This window comes from Eriocheir sinensis, chromosome 49, assembly GCF_024679095.1.
Source record: "Eriocheir sinensis breed Jianghai 21 chromosome 49, ASM2467909v1, whole genome shotgun sequence".
Classification (NCBI taxonomy): domain Eukaryota; kingdom Metazoa; phylum Arthropoda; class Malacostraca; order Decapoda; family Varunidae; genus Eriocheir; species Eriocheir sinensis.
Genome location: NC_066557.1, coordinates 5,247,215 through 5,270,303, shown reverse-complemented (window position 1 = coordinate 5,270,303; position 23,089 = coordinate 5,247,215). Strand labels below are relative to the sequence as shown.

The following is a 23,089-nucleotide window of genomic DNA, read 5'->3' as shown; positions in this document are numbered from 1 at the left end:
GGTAAAAGAAGGAAGAGTGAGAGAGGGAGTATGTAAGTGGGAAGTATTAAGTGGCAGTAAGGGAGCAAGAGAGAGAGGGTGAAAGGGAGCATGGGCAAATAAGAGACAGAGTGAGTGTTTGACCCTAAAACACCACCCTGGAAAATAGTTCCTTACCATCACCCAGGGTAAAGATCTTGTATACACTATAGAAAATTAAATAAAAATATATGCATTGAACAGATCATAGTTTTACTATTTTTAACAAAACTACAATCTTTTCTTTAAGTAGGTGAAGAAAGTGAGGGAGGGAGAGTGAGTGAAAGAGGGATGTTACAATAACAGTGAAGGAGAGACAGAGATGGAGCATGACAGAATGAGAGAAAGCCATTCAGGAAGGGAGTTTGTATGCATGAGGGATATTTCAGGTGACAGCAGGAGGGAGGGGAAACAAAGGGTGGGGTATTGCAAGAGAGGGAGTAAAGGAAAAAGAGAAAGTGAGGGAGGGAGACTTTGAGGATGTGGGTGAGGATTGTGGAGGGAGAACAAGAAAAGATTATAGAGGAAAAATGAGGATGGAGAGTGAGGGAATGTGAAAGGGAGATAAGTTGAGAAACTACAATAAAAGGAGGTTGAGAGAAAGAGTGAGAGAAGGAGATAGTGAGAAAAGTTGGAGGAGTGAATAAGTGAGAACAAAAAAATAGAAAAAGGAGAATGAACAAGAGAAAAAATCATACACACACCCACTCCTAGATACATGTACACATACCTGCTTGGTAGTCATACAAGGCTCGCGCACACAGGCCGTGCTCAGGAAGAATCTGGTACTCAACACCCTAGTGATGGGGAGAGAGAGGAGTTGAATACACACCTCTGAGTATTATAAAAATTTTCCTGGTGAAAATATATACACATATATTTTATACAACTACACAAATAATGCCTATTTTACAAGTTCTTTCTCCCTAGACCATTCCCATGAGATTAGTTCCAACGATATCAGTGAATCAGCCCCCATTCCCTACAAGTTTTCTATGAACCACTTTCCAAGATTAAGCTGCATCCAATTTCAACTATCTTTACTAGTAACAATATGAATGAAATAGCCCAAGAAAAAAGTAACGGGAAGTAAGGAACATGGAATTCAATGAAGTCAAATAACAGTTGAAAGGCTGCCACTGGTTTCTGAGCTGTTAATAATTGGTGTCTCTTAACCCTTTTGTTGCTAAATACTCGCAGCGAGGACAAGCAACTTGCCGGTGGTGCTAAATGCTCGCTACGAGCGCCAGTCGCACTCAAATATCCCACGTAAGAGTGTTCAAAAACTATTTTTCAACCCACAGCATTGCCAATTCAGTGGGTTTTCCACTAAATTTGGTGGAAAATCATATCAGCCTAGCGCGGAAAATCTATGGACAAGTAACTGGTGGATGTTGCTGTCCAATATAGCCGCATTTATGCATAGCTTCACCTATCACCTGACAGATTTTTTGACCAAATAGTTGTAAATTTTGAAGTTGGCAATACTACCCTGCCAGCATCCCATCAAGAGATCTACTCAGTAGTTGCCTAAATATGGCAGACCGTTGCGCACGCATAAATGTACGTCTTCACAGGCAACACCCCCTGAACATGCCTGTACATGCAGGAGAGGCTTACGTAACTGAATCTTATAGATCTTGGCCTCCTCTTTCCAATGGTGTTTTTGTTTTTTTAGCTGTGATGAATAGTTTTTGAATACAGCGGTTAAAAGATACCCCCCTCCCCCCGCTGGGCTGCCAGAGTGCGCCTGGGGGTATAGTCTCGCTACGAGCGATTAGCAATGAAAGGGTTAATAAGTTGGTGTGATGAAATCAATTAGGATATGGAACTTCTACACCAGGATTAAGCACTGAAGGCAATGATGGTAAAATGCAAATATAAATAAATGAATAAATATATACAAATGAACACCAACTCACATCCACTTCATACAGCATTCCACCGGCGTTGTCAATCCCTGCGTTCTGGTTGGCTGCTATCACCACCTCACTTGCGGCGGTGTTGGCGATGTTGTGCTGGTGGTGGGCGGAGCCATTCTGCCGCGTGGGGGAGGATGACGTGCCATTCCTCAACTCTGACTGGTGGTGGTGCATGCCATTCTGTGGGTGGTGGTGGTGGTGGTGGTGAGTGGCAGTGGTAGTGAAGGATGGTGGTGGCTAAAATAAATGTGAAATAAGATCAAAATAAAGAAACTAATTATAAGGATAACAAAGGTAACAATAAGAAAATAATAATAATAATAATGGAAACTTAAAAAACGATTCACAAATGCTGGTAATGAAAAGCAATGGTTAATTAAACAAAAAATAAAAATTTAGACAAAAAGGAAAATAAGATTTTTAAAAAAATTTGACAAATTAATTATAAGAAAAATCTGTACATCAAATGAAAAGGAAATGATTGTGATAAAAGTAATAATCAATGAAAGTTAATGAGGAAAAATCTAAAGAATTAAGACAAACAAGCAAAACATGAAAAAAAATAATATCCAGGGAAACATCAAACAAACTAATTAGAGAATTGGTAAATAAAAACTTTATGAATCTAGAAACTAAACTAAGAAGAAACTTCATAAAATAATAAAATAATGATAGATAAATTACAGAAAACATGTAAGACCAATAATCAAAAGAGTTGATTGAAAATAACTCAAGAAATGAAAAAAAAAAAAAATAAATAAAATTGTGAGCCAATGATGAAAACTAAAAATGACAAAAAAAAGGAAACAAATGAAGAGATGTGTGAATGAATCAATGAGTAAAATATTAACAATAGAAGATAAGGAAAGAAATTAAAAGTGTGAGAGAGTGCATGACATCTATATTAGAAGCTCTTCCTTCCTGGACAATTGCCTTGACATCGGTTCCAACGACATGAGTCAACTCTGTTCCCTGCAAGCTTTCTATGAACCACTTTTGCAGGTTAATGGCTACCCCTAATATACTGATTTCTCTGTCAATAATAGTATGGCGGGAGTAAACCAAGAAAAGAAGTAATTGGATGTGAACTACGTATTATTCAACAAAGGCAAAAAACTTCAGCACCTGCCATTGGTTTTTGAGTTAGTAATAGCTGACATGTCTTAGTAAGGGAGAGCTTGAAATGCAGTTGCAGGGATGAGGAAGAGATGGATGGAAGAAATTAATGACAAGACAAAAAAAATGAAAACCAAGGAAAACCACAAAATGGGGAGCTTGAAATATGGCTGAGAATGAGGAATGGATGAATATATGAAAGTAATAGCAAAATGATAAGAGGAGGGGAAGGGACAGCTTGAAATACAGCTGAGAGGATGAGGAAGGGATGAACAGAAGAAACTTATGACAAAATAAAAAATAAAATACATGGAAAACAATACAAAAAAAATGGGGAGAGCTTGGAATATGATGAGAATGACAAAGAAATGAGTGAAATAATTTAATAAAAAAATAAAAAATGAAGAAAAAAATTAAAAATATGGAGAGCTTGATATATGTACAAGAGAATGAGGAAGGAATGGAGGAACTGAACGACAAAACAAAAATAAAAACAAAAACAGGGGGACAGCTTGATACATGGCTGAGAGAATAAGGAAGAGATGGATGGGAGAAACTAATGACAAAACAAAATACAAAGCAAAAAAAGGAGAGAGGATGTAATATAACCATGAGAATTCGGAAGGGATGAATGAAAGAAACTAACAACAAAACCAAAAAACTAAAAAAAACAAGGAAAACAAAAACATACTGTGTAATTTCCACCCCCATTCTCTCCTCCGAACTGTGAGTGGCTGGTCTGCTGCTGGTGCTGGTGGAGGGAGGTTCTTTCCTCCACTAGTGACGGAGGGACGGAGGAGGAGGAGGAGATGGTGGTGGAGGAGGAGGAATACGGAGGATTTTTGCGACCAAAGTTATTATTGACATTGTTGTTTTCATTATCTTTGTTGTAGAAGTTTTTGTTGTTGTTCTGGGAGGAGTAAAGGGCGGAGGAGTGTGTGGAGGAGTATGCGGAGCCAGAGTAGGGCTGGGCAGAGAAGAGGTGAGTGGAAGAGATGTTAGAGGCAGTGGAAGAAGAGGTGATCAGCTGAGAAGAAGAGGATGTGTGTGTGTCGATCTTCTCTTCCTTCGTCTCCTCCTCCTCCCCCCATGTGTCTTCCTCCTCCTCCTCCTCCTCTTCCTTGGGGCGCACTGGCAGACCTTCCATCATCAGGTTCCTTACATAACCTTTTCCTGCCTCCTGTTTTTAAGGAAGGGCAAGGAAGAGGGGGGTTGAGGGAGGGAGGGAAAAGGGGGGGTTATGCATGCTTTCTTACTTACCCCTCTCTCTCTCTCTCACTCACACACACACACTCTCTCTCTCTCTCTCTCTCTCTCTCTCTCTCTCTCTCTCTCTCTCTCTCTCTCTCTCTCTCTCTCTCTCTCTCTCTCTCTCTCTCTCTCACATCTTAGTGGTTAGGGTAATGGGAGTTAAATCAGTGACGTTAGTTTTTCATCAAGTTTCTACCTGTGCTAATTAAGAAACTACATTATTTGAACTCAAAACTAAAACAGGAATAAAGTACAAAATAACAATGGTAATGATATTAGTAACAACAACAACAAGATGCAACTATCCAAAAGAAGACAAAAACAAAAAACAAGGTAATTAATAAAATATATTGACATTCCAATTTTAAAACTCAGGAATCTATCAAAATATAGAAAAATGATTGTTCAAATTCTGCATAACAAGGAAAATATAACACACAAACACACATGCATACCGGTTGGGTGTTTGGTGAGGCTGAGGGCGGCGGCTGCTTGGAGGGTGGGCCGGGCGGGCTGGACTGGGCGGGGATGTAGTCCTGGACCGGCGTGTGTTGTTGTTGTGTGGCGGAGGCGAGGGAGGCAGCTGGGGAGGAAGCAAGAAGTGGGTCAGGTTGTGTTGTGTTGGGGGACTGGTGGCAGAGGTGATGGGGATTTTTAAGTACAAGAGGTTCTCGATTTCAAGTACTAAAAGGAGTAGAGGTTTTACAAATATCCAATAAGTCTAAGCTTCAAATTTGGGTGTTTCATAAGAAAAAAAATATACTGAAGTTTTGTAAGTGATGACCAAACTGTTACCGTGGCTGTCCTGTGACTATACGGTGCTCATCCAGCATCAGTCCTATCATTCTGTGTGTTTTGAACTCCCTGCTGGCCAAAAATGATATGCCTCACCTGTCCTCCTGTGTGCAGGTGAGGGCGTGGCAGTGGACTGTTGCTGCTGAGGAGATGCAGCAGCAGCAGCAGGGGGCCATCTAGCCGCCACACCCCGGCTGGGCACAGCAGCAGCAGCAGCAGCAGCAACAGCTGGCACTTGTGATGGCTGGTTATCCCTTACTTCCTCTCTGGGAGTGGAGGAGGGAGAAGGGGGGAAAAGTGATGAGTGGATGGGAAAGTAAAGTTGGAGACATACACTACAGCTGCGTGTGGCAGCAATGCTCATCCCTATAGCACTGCCCCTTGGGCCTGTGGCGGTTAGGAATCCATTACCCCAGGACACAGGGCCAGTGTGACACCTGGGCTACCACAGTTTATCTTCCCTAGGTTTTCCCAGGTACCCATTTATTGGTTAGCCCAAAAGGAAGGGTGAACAACTGAGTGAGCTGCATGACAATTGCTCAGGCCGGGATTAGAACCCGGGCCCGTGGATTCATAGCTAGGCATTCTAAGCATTGCATCATGCAGGCCTTATATGGGACGGGATGGAAGGAGGAAAAATGGGTAATGGTAAGAAGGTTAGAAATAGGGATGTTAGGGTTAGATATACAGGTTAGTGTGATGAACGGTTATTGAATAAGGGTAAGATTATGAGGTAATTGGATAATGGGACATGGGGTTAGAAAACGGATAACTGTTCCCTATGCCTTACCTGGGGTTGTTGTTGACGGGGTTGAACTCTTTTATCCTCCGGGGGGGCGGCCGGTTGGTGTTGCTGGTGGTGGAGTTGGCCGTGCTGCTCAGGGTGTTGCGTTGGTGCTCAAACATGTCTCTCGCTGCGTGTGTGCGGCCCCCTATGAGCGCCTCCGCCTCCTGTGTAAGTACGTGTGTGTGTCGTAAGTAGATGGTCAGTTACAGTTAGTTAATTCTTTTCTCTCATGTTGGACATATACTATTTTTATCAGTCTTTTTCTTCTTCCTAGACTTTCCCCCTTTTTTTTTTTCTTTTTTTTTTCTTTTTTTTCTCAATATTTATTCTTCTTTCCTTTCTGTTATCATGATAATTCCTCTCTTTTTATTTTTTATTTTTCTCCTCTTCCTCTTAATTTCTTTCTATTCCTTCCTTTCTATATTCCTTTCCTTTTATTCTTTATTTATTTAGTTTTCTTCTAAGTTGGCCACATGCTATTTTTTTTCATCCTTTTCTCTTTTCCCCATTTCTTTTTCTCTTTTTTTCCTGCTCTTGTGATTATTCCTCCCCTTTTATCTTTTCCTCTCATCTCTTCTTCCCCTTACTTTCTCTCTTACTTTCCTCCTTCCATTTTTTTCCTTTTTTTATCCTTTTTCCCATTTATTTTTTCTTCATCCTTCTTTTCCTCCTGTTCTTGTTATTATTTCTTTCCTTTTATCTTCTTCCTTTCCTCTCTCATTCCTCTTAATTTCTCTCCTCCTTCCCATTTTCCATTTTTCCCCCTCTTACCCTCTTCCATTCTCTCTCCTTTCCTAAACTATTATTTCTGCCTCTTTTCTCTTCTCCTACTGATTTTTCCTCCATTCCTCTTTCCTCCCACTAACCCTCCTTCATCCTCTTCCTTACTACTTTTTTTCCCTCCTCCATCTCCTAATGCAATTCCTTAATCACCTCACTCTCTTCCTACCTCCTCCTCTTCCTCCTCCTTTTCTATCTACAATTACCAGTCCTTAACTATATCACTCTGTTCCTACTTCCTCCTATCCCTCGCTTCCTCCTCCTCCTTCATCTATTACTACTATTCCTAACTATCTCCTTCTATTCCCACTTCATCCTCTTCCTCCCTCACCTTCTCTTCCTCTTCCTCCATCTACTACTTCTATTCCTAACATCTCCGTCTATTCCCACCTCATCCTCTCCCTCTCATTCCTCCTCCTCCTCGTCATTCTTCCTCACCTTCTTCCTCTGTTGCCTCATGACCTCTGCCCTCCTGCTCCTCTCATCTTCCTCCTCCTGCTGCTCCCGGGCCACATCCTTCTGCCACTTCTGCTGCTCCTGGGCCGAGAGGTGCCTGGCCGCTGTCTCCTCCGCCTTACGCTCCGATGCGATGCGTATGTTCCGTTCTTTGGTCAGCTGTTCCCGGTGCTGCGCCTCGGAGATCTGGAACGGGTTTGAAATGATTATCTTTTTTCCTCTATTTTCCTCTTTCGATCCTATTCTCAGTCATTTCTGCACTTTCTTTTTTCCACCTTATCTGTTTTCTTCTCATACCCATTATTTTCTTTCCTCTGGTTTGTTTTACTTTCTTCCTTCTTTCCCCTTTATCTTTTCTTTCCCTTTTTACTTTTTACTTACTACTCCTGATATGTTTTTCTCAATCATTTTTTTTTTATTTCCTCTCTTTTTTCCCTTTTGTATATTTTCCTACCTTTATCAACATTTTCCTTCCTGTCACTCACCGGTTTTCTTCCTTATTACAATCACTTTTCTCTCTCTCCTCTTCCTCCTCCACCTCCCTCTCTGCTTCTCTCCTCTTCTCTCCTTTCTGCTATATATAATTCCCTCCATTCCCCATTCTCTTCTCTCCTTTCCTCTCTGTATTCCTCCCTCCTCTTCCTTCTACTCCTATTCCTTAATCCATTTCCTCTCTATCTTCTCTCCATCCTCATCTTTATTCTCTACCTTCCCCTCTCTCCCTCTCGCCTCCTCCCCCTCCTCTTCTTCCTTACCTCCCTCTGCTTGCGTTCCCTCTCCAGCCTCTTCAACTCCTCCTCCTTCCTCTGCTGCTCCTCCTTCTTCCTCCTCTTCTCCTCTTCCTCCTGCTCCTCCCAGAACTTGTTGCGGGAGCGGGAGTCTATTTCCGCCAGGGGGTTTGTGCGTCGGTAGTTGGTGCCCTGGGGTTGAGGTGGAGAGGTTAGCTATGGGGTGCTGGGGTAAGGGGGTTGAGTGGGTAAGGGGTGAAAAATAAGGTGTTAGGGTAAGAAATGAGGCTGGAGGTACTGGAGGTTGTGGGGAAGGGAATGGTGAGCTAGGTGATGGGTTTGGGAAATGGAGGTAATGGGGTTTGGGGTTAGGATAAGGGGTTTTGGAAATGGAGGATAGTTCTGGAGGGGTGGTTAATATATGCATTTATCTATTTTGTATCTATCAGTTAGCCTATTTATCTATCTGACTGCATGTTTTATTTATCTCTTTATCAGTTAGTGCCTCTTTATCAATCTAGTCTTAATATCTATCAGTTATATCTATCAGTCTATTAACTATTCATCAGTTAAGTGTCTATTAGTGTCAGTTACATCTATTAGGTAATGTATATTTATGTATGTTAGTTAAAAATATCAGTTAGTTTCTTATCTATTAAATCATTCACCTACTATATCAACCTGTTCTCAGTTATCAGTTAAGAGCCTACCCATCTGTCTATATCTCTGGTTAGTGTTAGACTGATCTATATACTCAGCTGCATATGTTGTTACCTGCTTTTATTTCTGCTAATATATTTTGGTGGAAGTAGTGTTAGGTCCAGTGACAGAAATAAATCATGATATATTTTCTAGGTTAGCTTAAAATAAGTTAATCATAGCTTATAAATACAAACTTAAGATAAGGTTACTCAATATACATAAAGAACAAAACTACAAAATATTACTGATAAAATAATAATGATAATAATAGGTGAATGGGAAAAGTAACAACCTACATATTATGAGGAATTAAACATAACAGAAGGAACTAATGAAGAAATGCAAACTGGTATAAAAGAAATGGTTTTGATGCAATAGCTACAGCAAATAATTAGCAGGCAAAAGCAAAAACAAAACAAAAATCTATATAAAATTACAGAGGGATGAAATTGATAAAAAATCATACATAAAAACTGTGAATGCTACGAGAAACAATATCAACGGAGGCTGGTACAAAAATATATAAGACTACAAGAAAGACAAAAAAGATCATAAGAGAAAATATGAAACTGTGAAAAAATACATTTGAGAGCATAAAAGAAAGTTATAAAATCTACAAGAATAAAAACAACAGATGATAAGAAAATATGAAATGACAAGAAAAAAGAAAATGAGGAGAATAATAAAGTGAAATAAAAGGGGCAAGAGAAATTTGAGATAAACAAAAAATATATGAATGCTAAAAGGGGGATAAAAACAAGACTGATATGAATACAAGAAATTATGAGGAAAATGACAAAAAGTGAATGAAACAAAAATCATCAAAAAGACAAAAATTTTATGAGGAAAAAGACAAAAAGTGAATGAAACAAAAATCATCAAAATTTTATGAGGAAAAAGAAAATTACAAATGCTTCAAGGGGGATAAAGACAACAGCAGCTGATATGAAAATGGCAAATTGTGAGAAAAATGAAGAAAAAGAAGATAATCAAATGCAGAAATAGCAAAAGCAAGTGAAAATTAAGACAAAACTTCATTACGGGGAAATAAACACAAAAGAAGCTGATACAAGGATGAAAATATTAACATGGAAACAGATGATCCAGAACAGTGACCATAAGAAGAAAATCAAAAGCGTAAGAAAAATTGGAAGATTCATATTTGGCATTTTATTTATTATTATTATTATTATTATTTTTTTTTTTTACATGGTAGGAAGCAGCACAAGGGCATGAAAAAAAGTGAAGAAAAAAAGCCCACTAAGCAAATACTAGGTTGGTCCTCTGGAAACTGGATTAAAGATAGGAGTTTTAATTTAATAATGGAACTAATAAGAATAATGTCAATGAAGAGTATGGAAAAGTTAAAAAAATAAATGTAGTAATAAGTAAACTGTATATTTGTGGGGAAAAAAGATGAAAAAAAGAGTACTGTTTTGTAGACTGTGCTTATCTTGTTTTTAGGGAAGGAGGAGGGGAAGGAGGAGGAGGAGGAAGAGGGAGAGGACTAGGAATATTAAAAAACACAAATCTGGGTAAATACAAGGAGGATTAGAATGAACAAGAGAACAATATTAAAAAGATAAACAGGAGAGGAGGAAGAGAAGATGGGAAGGAGGATAAGGAATAAGGAGAATCTTGGTAAATACAAGGAGGATGAGAAGGAAAAGGAGCAGGATTAGAAAGACCAAGACAACAACATTAAAAAAAGGAGGATTAGAATGAACAAGAAAACAATATTAAAAAAAGATAAATAGGAGAGGAGGAAGAGGAGATGGGAAGGAGGATAAGGAATAAGGAGAATCTTGATAAATACAGGGAGGATGAGAGGGAAAAGGAGCAGGATTAGAAAGACCAAGACAACAATATTAAAAAAGATACACGAGAGAGGAGGAGGAGGAGGAGGAGACGGGAAGGAGGAGAAGGAAAAAGGAGAATCTTGGTACAATATAAAAGACAGACAGACAAACACACTGACATACAAGCAAGCCATCAGCGAAACACACAGAACAAAGAGGCATATAAACAAACAAACAAACAGGCCGCAAAACAAGCCAGCAAACATACGCCCATACACCAACACCACTTACCCTTGCAGGAGAACCAACACCAACACCACCATCACTACCCTTACCACCACCACCACCACCTCTACCTCTACCACCACCACCGCCACCACTACCAAACTTAGGAGCAGTGGTAGTAGTAGTAATGCCACGACCACCACCACCACCACCAAACTTAGGAGCAGGGGTAGTAGTAGTAACACCACGACCACCACCACCACCACCAAACTTAGCAGCAGCAGCAGCGGTAGTAGTAGTGGTAAGAGGGCGAGGTGGAAGACGAGTAGGTGGAGAGATGGGGGTTACATTCTTCCGCTAAAACACATAAACAGTGGAAGGGTTTAAGCCAGGGTTGGAGGGGTGGAAGGGAGGGAGAGAGAGATAGAAGGAAGGGGGGAAAGGGTATAGGGAAGGGAGTAAGAAGGAAGGGGGGAAAGGGTAGAATGAAGGGAGTGAGAAGGAAAGGGAGAAAGGGTGGATGGAAGGGAGTGAGAAGGATAGAAAGAGGGAGAAGTTAAGGAATGAAAGAAGGAGTAAGAGAGAAGAAACAAAGGAAAGAAGGAATGGAAAGAATGATTGCATGAATAGATGTAAAAAAGAAAGAGGAAAGTCGATGAGAGTGGAAAAGAGAACTGGAGAAAAGAAGTGAGGAAAAGATGGAATTGAGAGAAGAGAGGAAAATAGAGAGTAAAAAAGAAAGGAAGGGATGACGGGAGGGAGAGAAAGGAAGTAATGCAAGGAGGAAGGACAAGGGAGAGAAAGAAAGAAAGAGAGGGAAAGAAAGAAAGAAGGAATGGAAGGAAGGCAGGGATGATAAGTGAGAGAAAGGAGGGAATGGAGGACAAGGGAAGAAAGAAAAAAAGAAGGAAAAGGAAGAGAAAGAAAGGGAGAGAGGGCAAGAGGGAAAGAAGGAAGGGAGGACAAAAGAGGGGAAGAAATTAAAAGGAAGGAAGGGAAGATAAATGGGAAAACAAAGGAAGGAAGGAAAACACAGAATAACACAGAACAACTAGGAATAAGGATGGATTAAGGGGGTAAGGGGAAGAAGGTTAACAGTTAATATGTTAATGCAAAACACACACACACACACACACACACACACACACACACACACCAATACACAAACACCAAGGAAGGTTAAGCACATTATCATCATCATCCTTATTTATATGTAGTTAATAACCCATTGCACCGACTGAACAAAACTAAGCTACCAATATGCCAACATCTTCAGTCACTTCATTCCTTCAGACAAATCATAACACATTTTTTTTATGTTTTCCCCTAAATGTGAAGCAGGACCCAAATTTTCTTCTCATCAATACATAATAACTGATTGATAATTACTGAATGGACTCAATAGCAAGGAAACAATAGGGAAGGAGAGGGAACAGGAGGGAAGGGGATGAAAGAAAGGAGAGGGGAGGGAAGGAAAGGGGAGGGAAGATGAAAGTGGAGGAAAGGAGAAGGAAGGAAAGGGAAGTAACAGGAAGGGAAGGAGAGTGGAAGAAAGAAGATGAGAAGAAAAGAGGAAAGAGGAGGGAAGGGGATGGAAGAAAGGAGAGGGCTCAGAGGGAGATGAAAGTGGAGGAAAGAAAGGAAAGGAAAGGGAAGGAGAGTGGAAGGAAGAAGATGAGAAGAAAAGAGGAAAGAGGAGGGAAGGAGAGGGAACAGGAGGGAAGGGGATGGAAGAAAGGAGAGGGCTCAGAAGGAGATGAAAGTGGAGGAAAGAAAGGAAAGGAAAGGGAAGGAGAGTGGAAGGAAGAAGATAAGAGGAAAAGAGGAAAGAGGAGTGAAGGAGAGAAAAGGGAAGGAAAAGCAGGGAAGAACATAATGACCTCAGGGAAAAAACGGAATGGAAAGAGAGGAATGGGAAGGGGAGAAAGGAGGGGAGATAAGTACCTTGAATATGTATAAGGAAACCGTCCACTCCAAGAAGTCAGGAGAAGGTTGAGGTAAAAGAACGTACATGTTGCCATAGGGTTAGCACTTTTTTGCTACTCGATGGAATGGGCTTAAGTTACTGTTACTACTACAATCATTAATTCTAGTATTATCATTAGTGTTGGGATTGTTATCATTAGTAGTAGTGGTAGCAGTAGTATTGTTATTGTCACCTGTTAAAAAGCCAAACAAACACACATAAAACTGCACCACACACCCAAATAAAACAAAGTATAACACCAACACTGCCGTAAGGAACACAGAGGAGCACTGATGCCATATATACTTGCTCAATGTCGATTGTTTGCGATTATTTTATTTAGGACAAGTTTTCAATGGGTACCACTTTTGTGTGAAAGGGGGGGAACTGTACTACTACTACTACAACTAAACTACTACTACTACTACTACTACTACTACTACTACTACTGATACTATTACTACTACTACTGATACTAATATTACTATGGTACTAATACTGCTAATGCTATAAGTATTAAAATCTATTATTACAACTATTTCTACCAATATCACAAGCACTATTACTACTATTATGACTACTACCACCATCAACATTAATGCTACTACCACTGCTACTACTACTACTACTACTACCACTACTACTACAACTACTTATCATGGCTTTGGAGGAGGGGAATTAACATTACCATGAGATCGGCTTTGACACAGTATATATGGCAGATAAATGTAGACAGACAAGGCATGCTCACTGACCCATACACACAAATCCAACCAGCACTCATAAAAATATTTCAGACTTTATCCACAAATGTTGCAGTGCCTAACTAGTACAGACATTTGAAAAGAGTTTAAAAAGACACATGTTTTGAGATTTTCATGAGTGGTTATGTAAGCTTTGGGGTATTTCAAAGATTTCTGCACCGCTTAGTAAAAACATCTCAACAAAGAACTTGACTAATCTTCTCTGTGGCTGTGGAAAATGATCGCAATGAAAATCCATACCCAATACAAGACAATAAAAGCCTTGGCCTGGAAAACTGAGCAAGGTAATTATGTCCTAAACAAAAGTGAACCATAAATAAAGTAAAAAATGATACCGCACACATTATTTAGCTCATTTTCCTACAATAGCTTCTTTATTTCCCTATGATGCTGTGCTCTGTCTGACCCAGTATATCAAAAGCAAAATTTGTAGTGTGAGCTCTATCACATTACTGCTTCACACAATGTCATGATATGTTCTCTTAATATATATCCACCCACAAAAAAGATAGTGCAATCAAATAAATGCTTTTAATCACAGCTGACTGATAGTGCTGCAACAATGATATGTATACTTTTCATCACCTGACCTGTAACTGCTGAGTGAAAATGACCAAGATATTAATAACATAACTTCCCACTTTATGCTGTAGTCACAATTGATTGATTAATTGAGGACTGATTGATTGGGGTATAAAATCAAAGCATCCATGAGGAATATGTTATTTGTCATTGCATTACAACTGTTTTTGTTAGCCACTGCAACGGAAGGTAATTGGAATGGAGTGTACAAAGGGACGAGCATGCCCTGAATATATGTACAAATTAGCTAATAAATATATACATGAACACACACCCATGCATGCAGAGAAATATATAGACTAGGTTCATCCCAGACTTACAAGGATATACTTTTGTCTGAATACCACAGATATTAATGTTACTAGATTCTAAGTCATTACAAACACACACACACACACACACACACACACACACACACACACACATACACACACACAAGTTTAAGGATAAGATGAATAAAACAATACGGAGAAAGGACAATAAAATTATGACTCAAATCCTGTAAGACAGAACTAGGAAAACACACACACACACACACACACACAGTAGAACATAAAGATTAATAAACCAAAGCCTAAATTACCTGACAAAAAAACAGCATTAGTAACAACCAATCTTAATATGCCACGCTTAAAAAAAATTAAAAAATACACAAAATTTTAATCCATGTACGTAAAACCTGTTAATGCACACACGCACACACGAACGCACACACGCTAGTAATGTACCTTCACGGACAGGTTCTCTACGCAAACGCACATGCGCACACAGACGCACACACACAGTTTACCGTGGCTCCCTCCGCCTCTCCCTGAATGAACGTATTGACTAAGCCGCTCTGGAAAAGAGAGAGAGAGAGAGAGAGAGAGAGAGAGAGAGAGAGAGAGAGAGAGAGAGAGAGAGAGAGAGAGAGAGAGAGAGATCAGAGAGAGAGAGAGAGAGAGAGAGAGAGAAAGAAATCAAGGAAAAAAAATAGAAAATGAAACCAAAGAAAAAAGAAGAGAAAAAATAAAAGAAATTAAGGAAGAGAGAGAGAGAGAGAGAGAGAGAGAGAGAGAGAGAGAGAGAGAGAGAGAGAGAGAGAGAGAGAGAGAGAGAGAGAGAGAAAATGAATCAGGAAAAAAAAAGAGAAAAAGAAATCAGGAAAAAAAGGAGAAGAAAAAATCAAGGAAAAAAAAAGAGAGAGAGAGAGAGAGAGAGAGAGAGAGAGAGAGAGAGAGAGAGAGAGAGAGAGAGAGAGAGAGAGAGAGAGAGCAGAATCCTTATTATCTCCACCACCACTGATAGCGCCATTATTTTGCCATATAGTATTTCTTTTATCAGTTCTCTCTATTTCCTTCCCTTCTTCCTCTTTGTTCACTCTACTGCTTTGTTATCTATGACTATCTCGGGATTTTTCTCCTTAGCTCACTTGTTCCTTTTTATGTCTGGTCTTTCCTGCCTCGATAAAATGGCTAAACAATTGAAACTCTCTCTCTCTCTCTCTCTCTCTCTCTCTCTCTCTACTTCACATTATTCATTCCCTCCTTCCATTCCCATCATTATTATTATTTGCATTTATTTTACGACCTTCAGTTACAATATTTTAGCTTTTATTACCAGCTTCTTTTCCCTTGTCCTATCAAGTACTCTACCACACTCTCCTCCCTTTCACCAGCATCAACCTTATCTGTGTTCTTTGTTTGTCAGCTTATTATTCCTCCCATTTACTATCCCTGCATACTCTAGTTCTTTCATTCTTCAATCATTTATTTTTTCTCAAGTAACCTATCACACTGTCCTTCCACTAACCTTACTCAAGTGTTCTTAGTCTGCCAGCTTATTCCTTCCATTCTCTCCCCTTGTATACTATAGTTCTCTCATTCTTCCATCTCTTCTTTTCATCATGCAATCTATCATACTGTCTTCCCATTATATCTTAGATCCCTCTCTTACTCAGGTCTTCTTTCTCTGCCAGCTTATTCCTTTCATTCTCTATCCTTGTATACTCCAGTCCTCTCATTCTTCTATTTCTCTTTTGTTTCAAGTAATTCACAGCACTGTCTTCGCATTTTATCCAGGATCCTTCTCTCATATTCACAGCATTAGCCTAATTCATGTCTTCTTTTTCCGTCAGCTCATTCCTTCAATTCTGTATCCTTGCATAAAATAGTCCTCTCATTCCTCCACCCCCTCTTTCTCTCAAGCACTCCATTACCGTCTTCCCATACTTCTGTGGCTCATATTCTTGCACTCTCAACATCAACCTTCCTCATGTATAATTTCCCTAGCAGCTCTTTCTGGCTTTCCATTTATTTGTTTATTTTTTCCTTCGCATTCTTACATTTTATCATAGTTTGCCATCATAAATTTCTTCATTTGTATTTTTCTATCAACGTCCTTCCCTTCCTCACCTCCTGCTATCTTATCTTGGGTCTTATACATAATTGGCAGACACAGGTTCATGAAGATAAGAAAGAGTACAGTAGCAGAAACATACACACCCATACCCACACACACAGGGCATAGGAAGTCATGTGCTATCTCTCTCTCTTATACACACACACACACACACATACACAGTCACACACACTCTTATCAATACCCAACTTCCTCGCTAGAGCTTCCTGCTTCCTTCCCTAATACACCCTCCCTGCCTTGTCCTACCCACACCCACTCCTAACACCCTCCCTACCCTCCTAGTTTGCATCCAGTGCTACTACGTAAATCTCTCTCTCTATATGGACATTTTCTCAAACCTTGCAACATTTAAGTCCCTCTTATCTCAACAAATTATGGAAACATTGTCTATCTATCTATATCTTTCCCACCCACACCATACCCCCAGTTTGTATTTGTTGCTACTGCGGAGATCTCTCTCAACGGAGTTTCTCAGACCTTGTATCATTTAAGTCCCTCCTATCTCAAGAAATTAAGGAACACTGTCTATCTAGTTAATTTCTGACACACACACACACACACCCCTAGCGCCCTCCCAGTTTGTATCCAGTGTTACTGTGTAAATCTTTCTATGGACAGTTTATCAGACCTTGGATCATTTAAGTCCCTCCTCTCAACAAATTCTGGAAACTGTCTATCTATCTATCTATCCCAACACCCTCTCTTCCCTTACAGTTTGTATCCGGTGCTACAGCGTAAATCCCTCTTTCTACAAAGTTTCTCAGAACTTGGATCTTTTAAGTCCCTCCTCTCAACACTCTGGAAACACTGTCTACCCATCTATCTATATGTCTGACACCATGCCCCCTTATAGGTACTTCCCTCAAGGGGGTGGCTATAGCAGAAGGAGCTCCCTCTCATTATATTTAATCCCTCAGCAGCCAATTTTTTTCTCCACCACTCATCCACTCTACTTGTCGATTTTATTGGTGGTCTCCTCATGATGCCATTCCTCTTATTGTCACTCATACATGCTCTTCAAAAACTCATCCTCATTAATTCTTATCACATGTCCAAACAGTTTCACTCTGTCCTGTTTGTACACCATTTCTTGCCTATTTTCTTTCTGAACCATAATTTACCTAACTGGTACACATTACTGCTCATCATCGTCATAATCTACAGCCATTACTAGTCCAGTGCAAGACAAAGAACATCCTGCTCCAGAAAACCTCTTATGTCACCTTTTTAACTGGCTCTCTATCTGCCCTAACTATTACAATAACCCGGGTTACCACTCTGCTACTTTGCCTGTTTATCTGTGGTCAGCTCTACAAATGATGAGACCTGCCAAAGTCCATTTACTGCTTTTAATTCTCATTGTATTTTTTTTCTGTATGGCAAGTTTCTCAACCATGGATCCTTCTTGCCATCCTTCTTGGATTCTGGATACACAGTCCTATTTCTTGACCAGTTCTTGCCTCTCCCTCTTAAACCAAAATTTATCCAACTGATACTGTCTGCTGCTACATAACTCTTTATCTGAATGGCGAGTTTCTCAAATTTTGGATCATTCTTCTCTGTATATATGCTGGAAACACTGTCCTATTTGTAAACCAATTCTTGCCTATCTCCTTTTAACCCTGAATTCATCCAACTGGTAGCCACTTTTACTGCATAAATCTTTTACCGTATGGCAAGTTTCTAAGATCTTCATCATTCTAGTCATCCTATTGAGATTCTGCAAACCCTTTTACCATTACCTTGAATTATTCTAGTCATTCTAACGAGATTCTGCAACCCCATCACCATTACCCCAGGGCTCACACTCACCACTGGAGTCGTCTTCTCCCCCATCTCTGAGCGCTCGCTGAAGTTGTAGCACGACGCGGAGGCCTTCCTCACCGCAGCCATCACCACGTCAGACTCCACCTCCTCTTCTGTGCGTGCATTCACTGTCACGTGAATGCCTTGGAGAACCCGCCGGATGTCGTGTAGATGGCGCGCGCATGTCCCCTTACGCACGGTTGGCGCACCCTCGCCTTGCTGTGTGGGGTGAGGGTGGTGGTTAGGGGAGGGAGATGGGGAAGGATGGCAGTACTGAGGGTGTTAGAGGGGGGATATTTTATGGGGTTGCTGGAGATAAGATATGAGTCAATGGGGGTAGCTTAGGTTAGGTTAGGATGAGTTGAGTTGTGAGATTGGTAGGGCAAAATAATGAGTGTTGAAGAGATCTTAAAGATAATACACTCATCAGTCTGTTATCATTATTACTCATTTCACTTCTGACCCTTTTTAAGCTTCTGTTTTGATGATATTAATATCAGTTTTATATACGACAAGTTTCTTATCAACTCTCTATTTAATTATATTCACCCATTTTCTGCTTTTCTTGACCTTCCTACTTTCATTCTCAGTCTATTTATCTTCCTTGAAACTTCACTCCTGCATGCATTCACTCATTGTGCTCCCCATGGTTACTCAAAACCCACAAAAAAAAGTTCAAAGTTTTTTTTCCACTGTGGCATTTCACAAGACTGATAAAGTGCTTGTATTCTGATATCACGCCCGCCATTATCTCTGCCTCAACATCCTGTCGTATCTATGTGATGCGCTCTCTCTCTCTCCTCTCCTCTTCTCTTTTCTCCTCTCCTTCGTCTCTTCTCTTTTTTTCTCTCCCTCTCTCTTTTTTTCTATCATTTTCTTTTTTCTTTCCTCTCTCTCTCTCTCTCTCTCTCTCTCTCTCTCTCTCTCTCTCTCTCTCTCTCTCTCTCACTTCCTCTCTGTCTTCATGTCCGTATCCGTATCCGTTTTCGTTTCCACTCATTGTCTGTCTGTCTGTCCATCTATCTTTCTTCCTATCTGTCTGTCCCTCTTCCTGTCGTCAAGTTGGATAAATATGGATGTGGAGACAGGACAATACAGGCATGACTCAAAGCCTGCAAACTTCAACCACACACACACACACACACACACACACACAAAATAATTAAATAAAAAATATCTATGTGCCTACAAACACCTACCCAGTTAATAAGGACGATCTTGGGCCTGGTTGTGTTGGGGTCAAGCACCTTGAGGATAGCGTACATGATCTTGCTGCTGTTGAGGTCATCAGCCAGCTCCTCCAGGCCATCCTCTGGGGGTAGAGACGGAGGCCAGGGAATAGTGGCGGAGAAATGGGGTAGAATACGTAATGATAACAAAGAAATGGGGAATAATGGAAATGGTAAATAATGAAGAGGTTACAGGAGAAGGAAGAAGATACATAGGAATGCCATAAGGGAAAATAAGGACATCAAATGAAAATAGAAAAAATTGAAAGTTGGAAAATGTAGAAGGGAAAAATGGTAAAATTAAAAAGGAGAGCAAGGAGGAAGAGGCTATGGAAGAAGGATGAAAGGAAGGAAATGGGAATGGCATAGGAAGGAACATGAATAAAGGAGAAAAAAGGGAGGAGCTTATGGACGAAGGAAGAGAGGGAAGAACGGAAGAAAATAGGCATGGCATAGGAAGGAACAAAAAATGTGGAACAGATGGAAAGAATAGAATAAAATAGAAAAATGGAGAATAGGATACGGGGAGTGAGAAAAGGAAGAGGAGGAGGATACACTGTGGGGATGACAGCTGAAAAAAAAAATCAAAAGGTTGAGATAGGACGAAAGGAAAGGAGGAGGAGGAGGAGGAGGAATAGGAATGATAACAAATGCTAAAAATAGAGCGTAACATTATGAAAAAGGTTACAGGATAGAGAATATATCACATCCAGAGGAGAGAGAGATGAGAGACAGAGAGACAGACAGACAGATAGACACAGGCAGACAGACACACAGACAAACATACTCACCTCCAGTTCCCACCACCTTCAGTACATTGGTCTGTCCCTCATAACCAAACAACGCCCTGAAAAAAGAGAACAAATAAATAAATAAACAACAATATAAACAAACAAATAGATGGTACAGCATTTATTTCTTGGCAGTGGGGTTAGTGTAATCAAAGGAGTGAAGGCTATTTGATCAAGAAGCTAGAAGTAATAATGAGTTAGTCCGACAACACTATGATGAAAGCAACTGAAAGAAAGGAGAGGAAGTTACATATATTCAGGACCTCTGGAAGAAAAATGTCAAGGTTGAGAAAGAGGGGAAGCCAAGCTTGGCCCCTCCAAAACCTGATACTCTAACCCACTCAACCTCTGCCCCCCAGGACAACAACAGTGCACACCAACACACACAAACACCAATGCACAGAAAATAATACCTGCATACACACACATACACAAGCAGACAAGATAGATGTTAATTGTGAGCTCACTGAAAGAAGGTAAAATTCCACTTGATTGGATATAGGTTAACATAGTACCACTTATACAAGACAGGGAACAAAGAAGAACAAATGAATTAGACCAGTATCACTGACTAACGTGGAGCCAAAACTGTGTGAGACTACAATTTAAGATAGATGGATGAAAAATTGGACATGTTAAATGTCTTCACATTAGTTTGGCTTCATATGAGGAGGATCTTGTGCCACAAACATTCTAGTTTCTATACAAGGCCAATTGATATGTTAAGAGAAAAAGATGGTTATGTGAATTTCTTGTTTTTCTATCTGAAGAAAGCCTTGGATAAAGTGCCACACAAACATCTTTTGTAAAAACTGAAAAATGTCGGACTAAAGAGAAACATCCAGGAGTGGATGGAGGAATACTTGATGGATGGACAAATGAGAGCAGTAGTAAGCATCAAATGTCAAGGGTGAACCATGTATCAAAGGATCAGTGTTTTTGGCCTGCATAAATGATGGGGTGGAAGGAGTGAACAGCTACACATGGATAAGGACATGATGAATAAACTGATCAGTGTTGGCTCCAGTAATGTTTTTGGCCTGCATAAATGATGGGGTGGAAGGAGTGAACAGCTACACATGGATGAGGACATGATGATGGTGTTAATTTGACCAAGGTTGGAGGTGTGGTCTCCTGACAGAAATAAAAATATCATGAACATTAAAAGGATATAGATGGCAACAACAAAAAAATGGTGCCAAGCTTAACCCGGTAGCAGCGTGGACCATGTTTCATAATGGTCCCTCTAAGCGAGAAAAATGAGAAAAAAATCACCCCTCACACAAACCATTTCATAATACATATCAAAGCATTTGTGATCAGATTATGTATCATCTATTTTGGGGGGTTTATATCATGGCACAAGTTTGGCCCATTGCTGCTACACGGTAAAGCCACAAATTTGGCCCGTCACTGCTACCGGGTTAAGAAATCGGATAAATGAAGAAAGATTGGGAAGATTAGATTTGCTAACCTTGGAGGAGAGGAGAGAAAGAGATCTGATCACAGTGTACAGGATGATGGAGGATATGGACATGACTGAGAGGGATGACCGGTTTGTACGAGGCACTGAAGAAACAAGAGCAAGAGTTTACAGCGATACATTGAGGAGAACTAGATGCCTGAGAGATATCAAGAAGAAAAAGGTTTTCACACAGATATATTGACATCCGGAATGACTTCAAGTAGGAGATAGTCCAAACCAAAAATAATGATGACTAAAGTTATGTATAATAAATGTGATATGAAAACAGCACACACACACACACACACACACACACAAGATGGACTTGACAACACTGGAACAAAGACGGGAGTGAGGAGATCTGATCACGCCGTATAAGTTGGTAAATAAGTTTGATGAGGTGGATTGAGATGATCTCTTCTTAAGTGCGAGAATGCAGGGGCTGATAGGACATAGGAAGAAACTTATTAAAGGAACCTCTTTGAGTGACTTAAAAAGTATAGTTTCCACATAGAAGTATTAACACATGGAACAGCTTGCGGGAGGCGAAGTGTCTAACAAATGAAGGAAAGGCTGGATAAATGTAGATATGGAAACAGGACTATGAGAGCTTAGCTCGGGCCTGGTAGATTACAATTAGGTAAATACACACACACACACACACAGAGGTACTGCCACTGACAAACACAAAATAAAATACACACAAAAATGTAAAGGAGTATCGACAATAAGAAACGTTGCAGCATCTAAAACGTTTCATGAAATGACGAAGAAACAGGATGCAATTCTTGTTATGAGGACAAGGAGGAAAAGATGGAGGAGGTATCTATTGTTTTGAGTACAGGAAGTGAGTAATTACTGTACAAAGACTACTGTGTGTGTGTGTGTGTGTGTGTGTGTGTGTGTGTGTGTATGTGTGTGTCCTGCCTCAACAACCTTAATATTCACCTAACTCTTCCTCAAATTCGTAACTGCTCCTTGCTTAAACCCTTCTCTGGATTTAAGATTATCCGTGTCAATAGTTCTACACAGGACGCTGAATCTGACTTTTTTTTATATCTATGCTTTTTAATCTCAAATGAATGAATATATAAATAGAGTCATATAGTTGCTATGTGATTGTGTGTGTGTGTGTGTGTGTGTGTGTGTTTGTGTGTGTCAGTCACGGTAGGTAATTTGAGAGCATGACAGGGAACTTAACACCTGGCACCACTTTTACTAGAACCACCTGTGAGTGCTAAATAACCCACCAAATGAATAAGCAAACAAATAAATCAATGAGTGAACTTATCGATAAATTGTGAGTGAACCTGTTAATAAATATAGAAACTAACTAGACAACTGTTTAAAAGTGACTCCCTAACCACTAAAATGAACTTGACTAATGAGTATTATTTAACCTAGAGTAGTTATAGTAATAGTAATATGTGTATGTATTTTTAATATGTATCTGTGTATGTATTCAAGTTTGTGTCCTTTCCTCCTTTGCCTTCTTTCTTTATCTTGA

The 23,089-nt window shown here is 40.0% G+C and overlaps 1 protein-coding gene across 50 annotated transcripts in view; it reads right to left on the bottom strand.

Annotated features, from left to right (window-relative positions):
- Positions 1 to 23,089, bottom strand: part of LOC126981738 (drebrin-like protein) — a 30,318-nt gene that overhangs the window by 6,052 nt on the left and 1,177 nt on the right. For 49 of the 50 annotated variants that reach the window (XM_050833206.1, XM_050833212.1, XM_050833211.1 and 46 more), the window contains exons 2-13: positions 20,118 to 20,173; positions 19,297 to 19,409; positions 18,104 to 18,316; positions 10,646 to 10,936; positions 7,881 to 8,045; positions 7,108 to 7,311; positions 5,893 to 6,053; positions 5,199 to 5,368; positions 4,763 to 4,890; positions 3,748 to 4,236; positions 1,941 to 2,120; positions 749 to 815 (exon numbers count right to left, since the gene is read on the bottom strand). In XM_050833206.1, coding sequence (XP_050689163.1) covers positions 749 to 815; positions 1,941 to 2,120; positions 3,748 to 4,236; positions 4,763 to 4,890; positions 5,199 to 5,368; positions 5,893 to 6,053; positions 7,108 to 7,311; positions 7,881 to 8,045; positions 10,646 to 10,936; positions 18,104 to 18,316; positions 19,297 to 19,409; positions 20,118 to 20,173 — 2,237 coding nt within the window. The remainder of the gene's footprint in view (positions 1 to 748; positions 816 to 1,940; positions 2,121 to 3,747; positions 4,237 to 4,762; positions 4,891 to 5,198; positions 5,369 to 5,892; positions 6,054 to 7,107; positions 7,312 to 7,880; positions 8,046 to 10,645; positions 10,937 to 18,103; positions 18,317 to 19,296; positions 19,410 to 20,117; positions 20,174 to 23,089) is intronic. The other variant, XM_050833259.1, reaches the window with a different exon arrangement.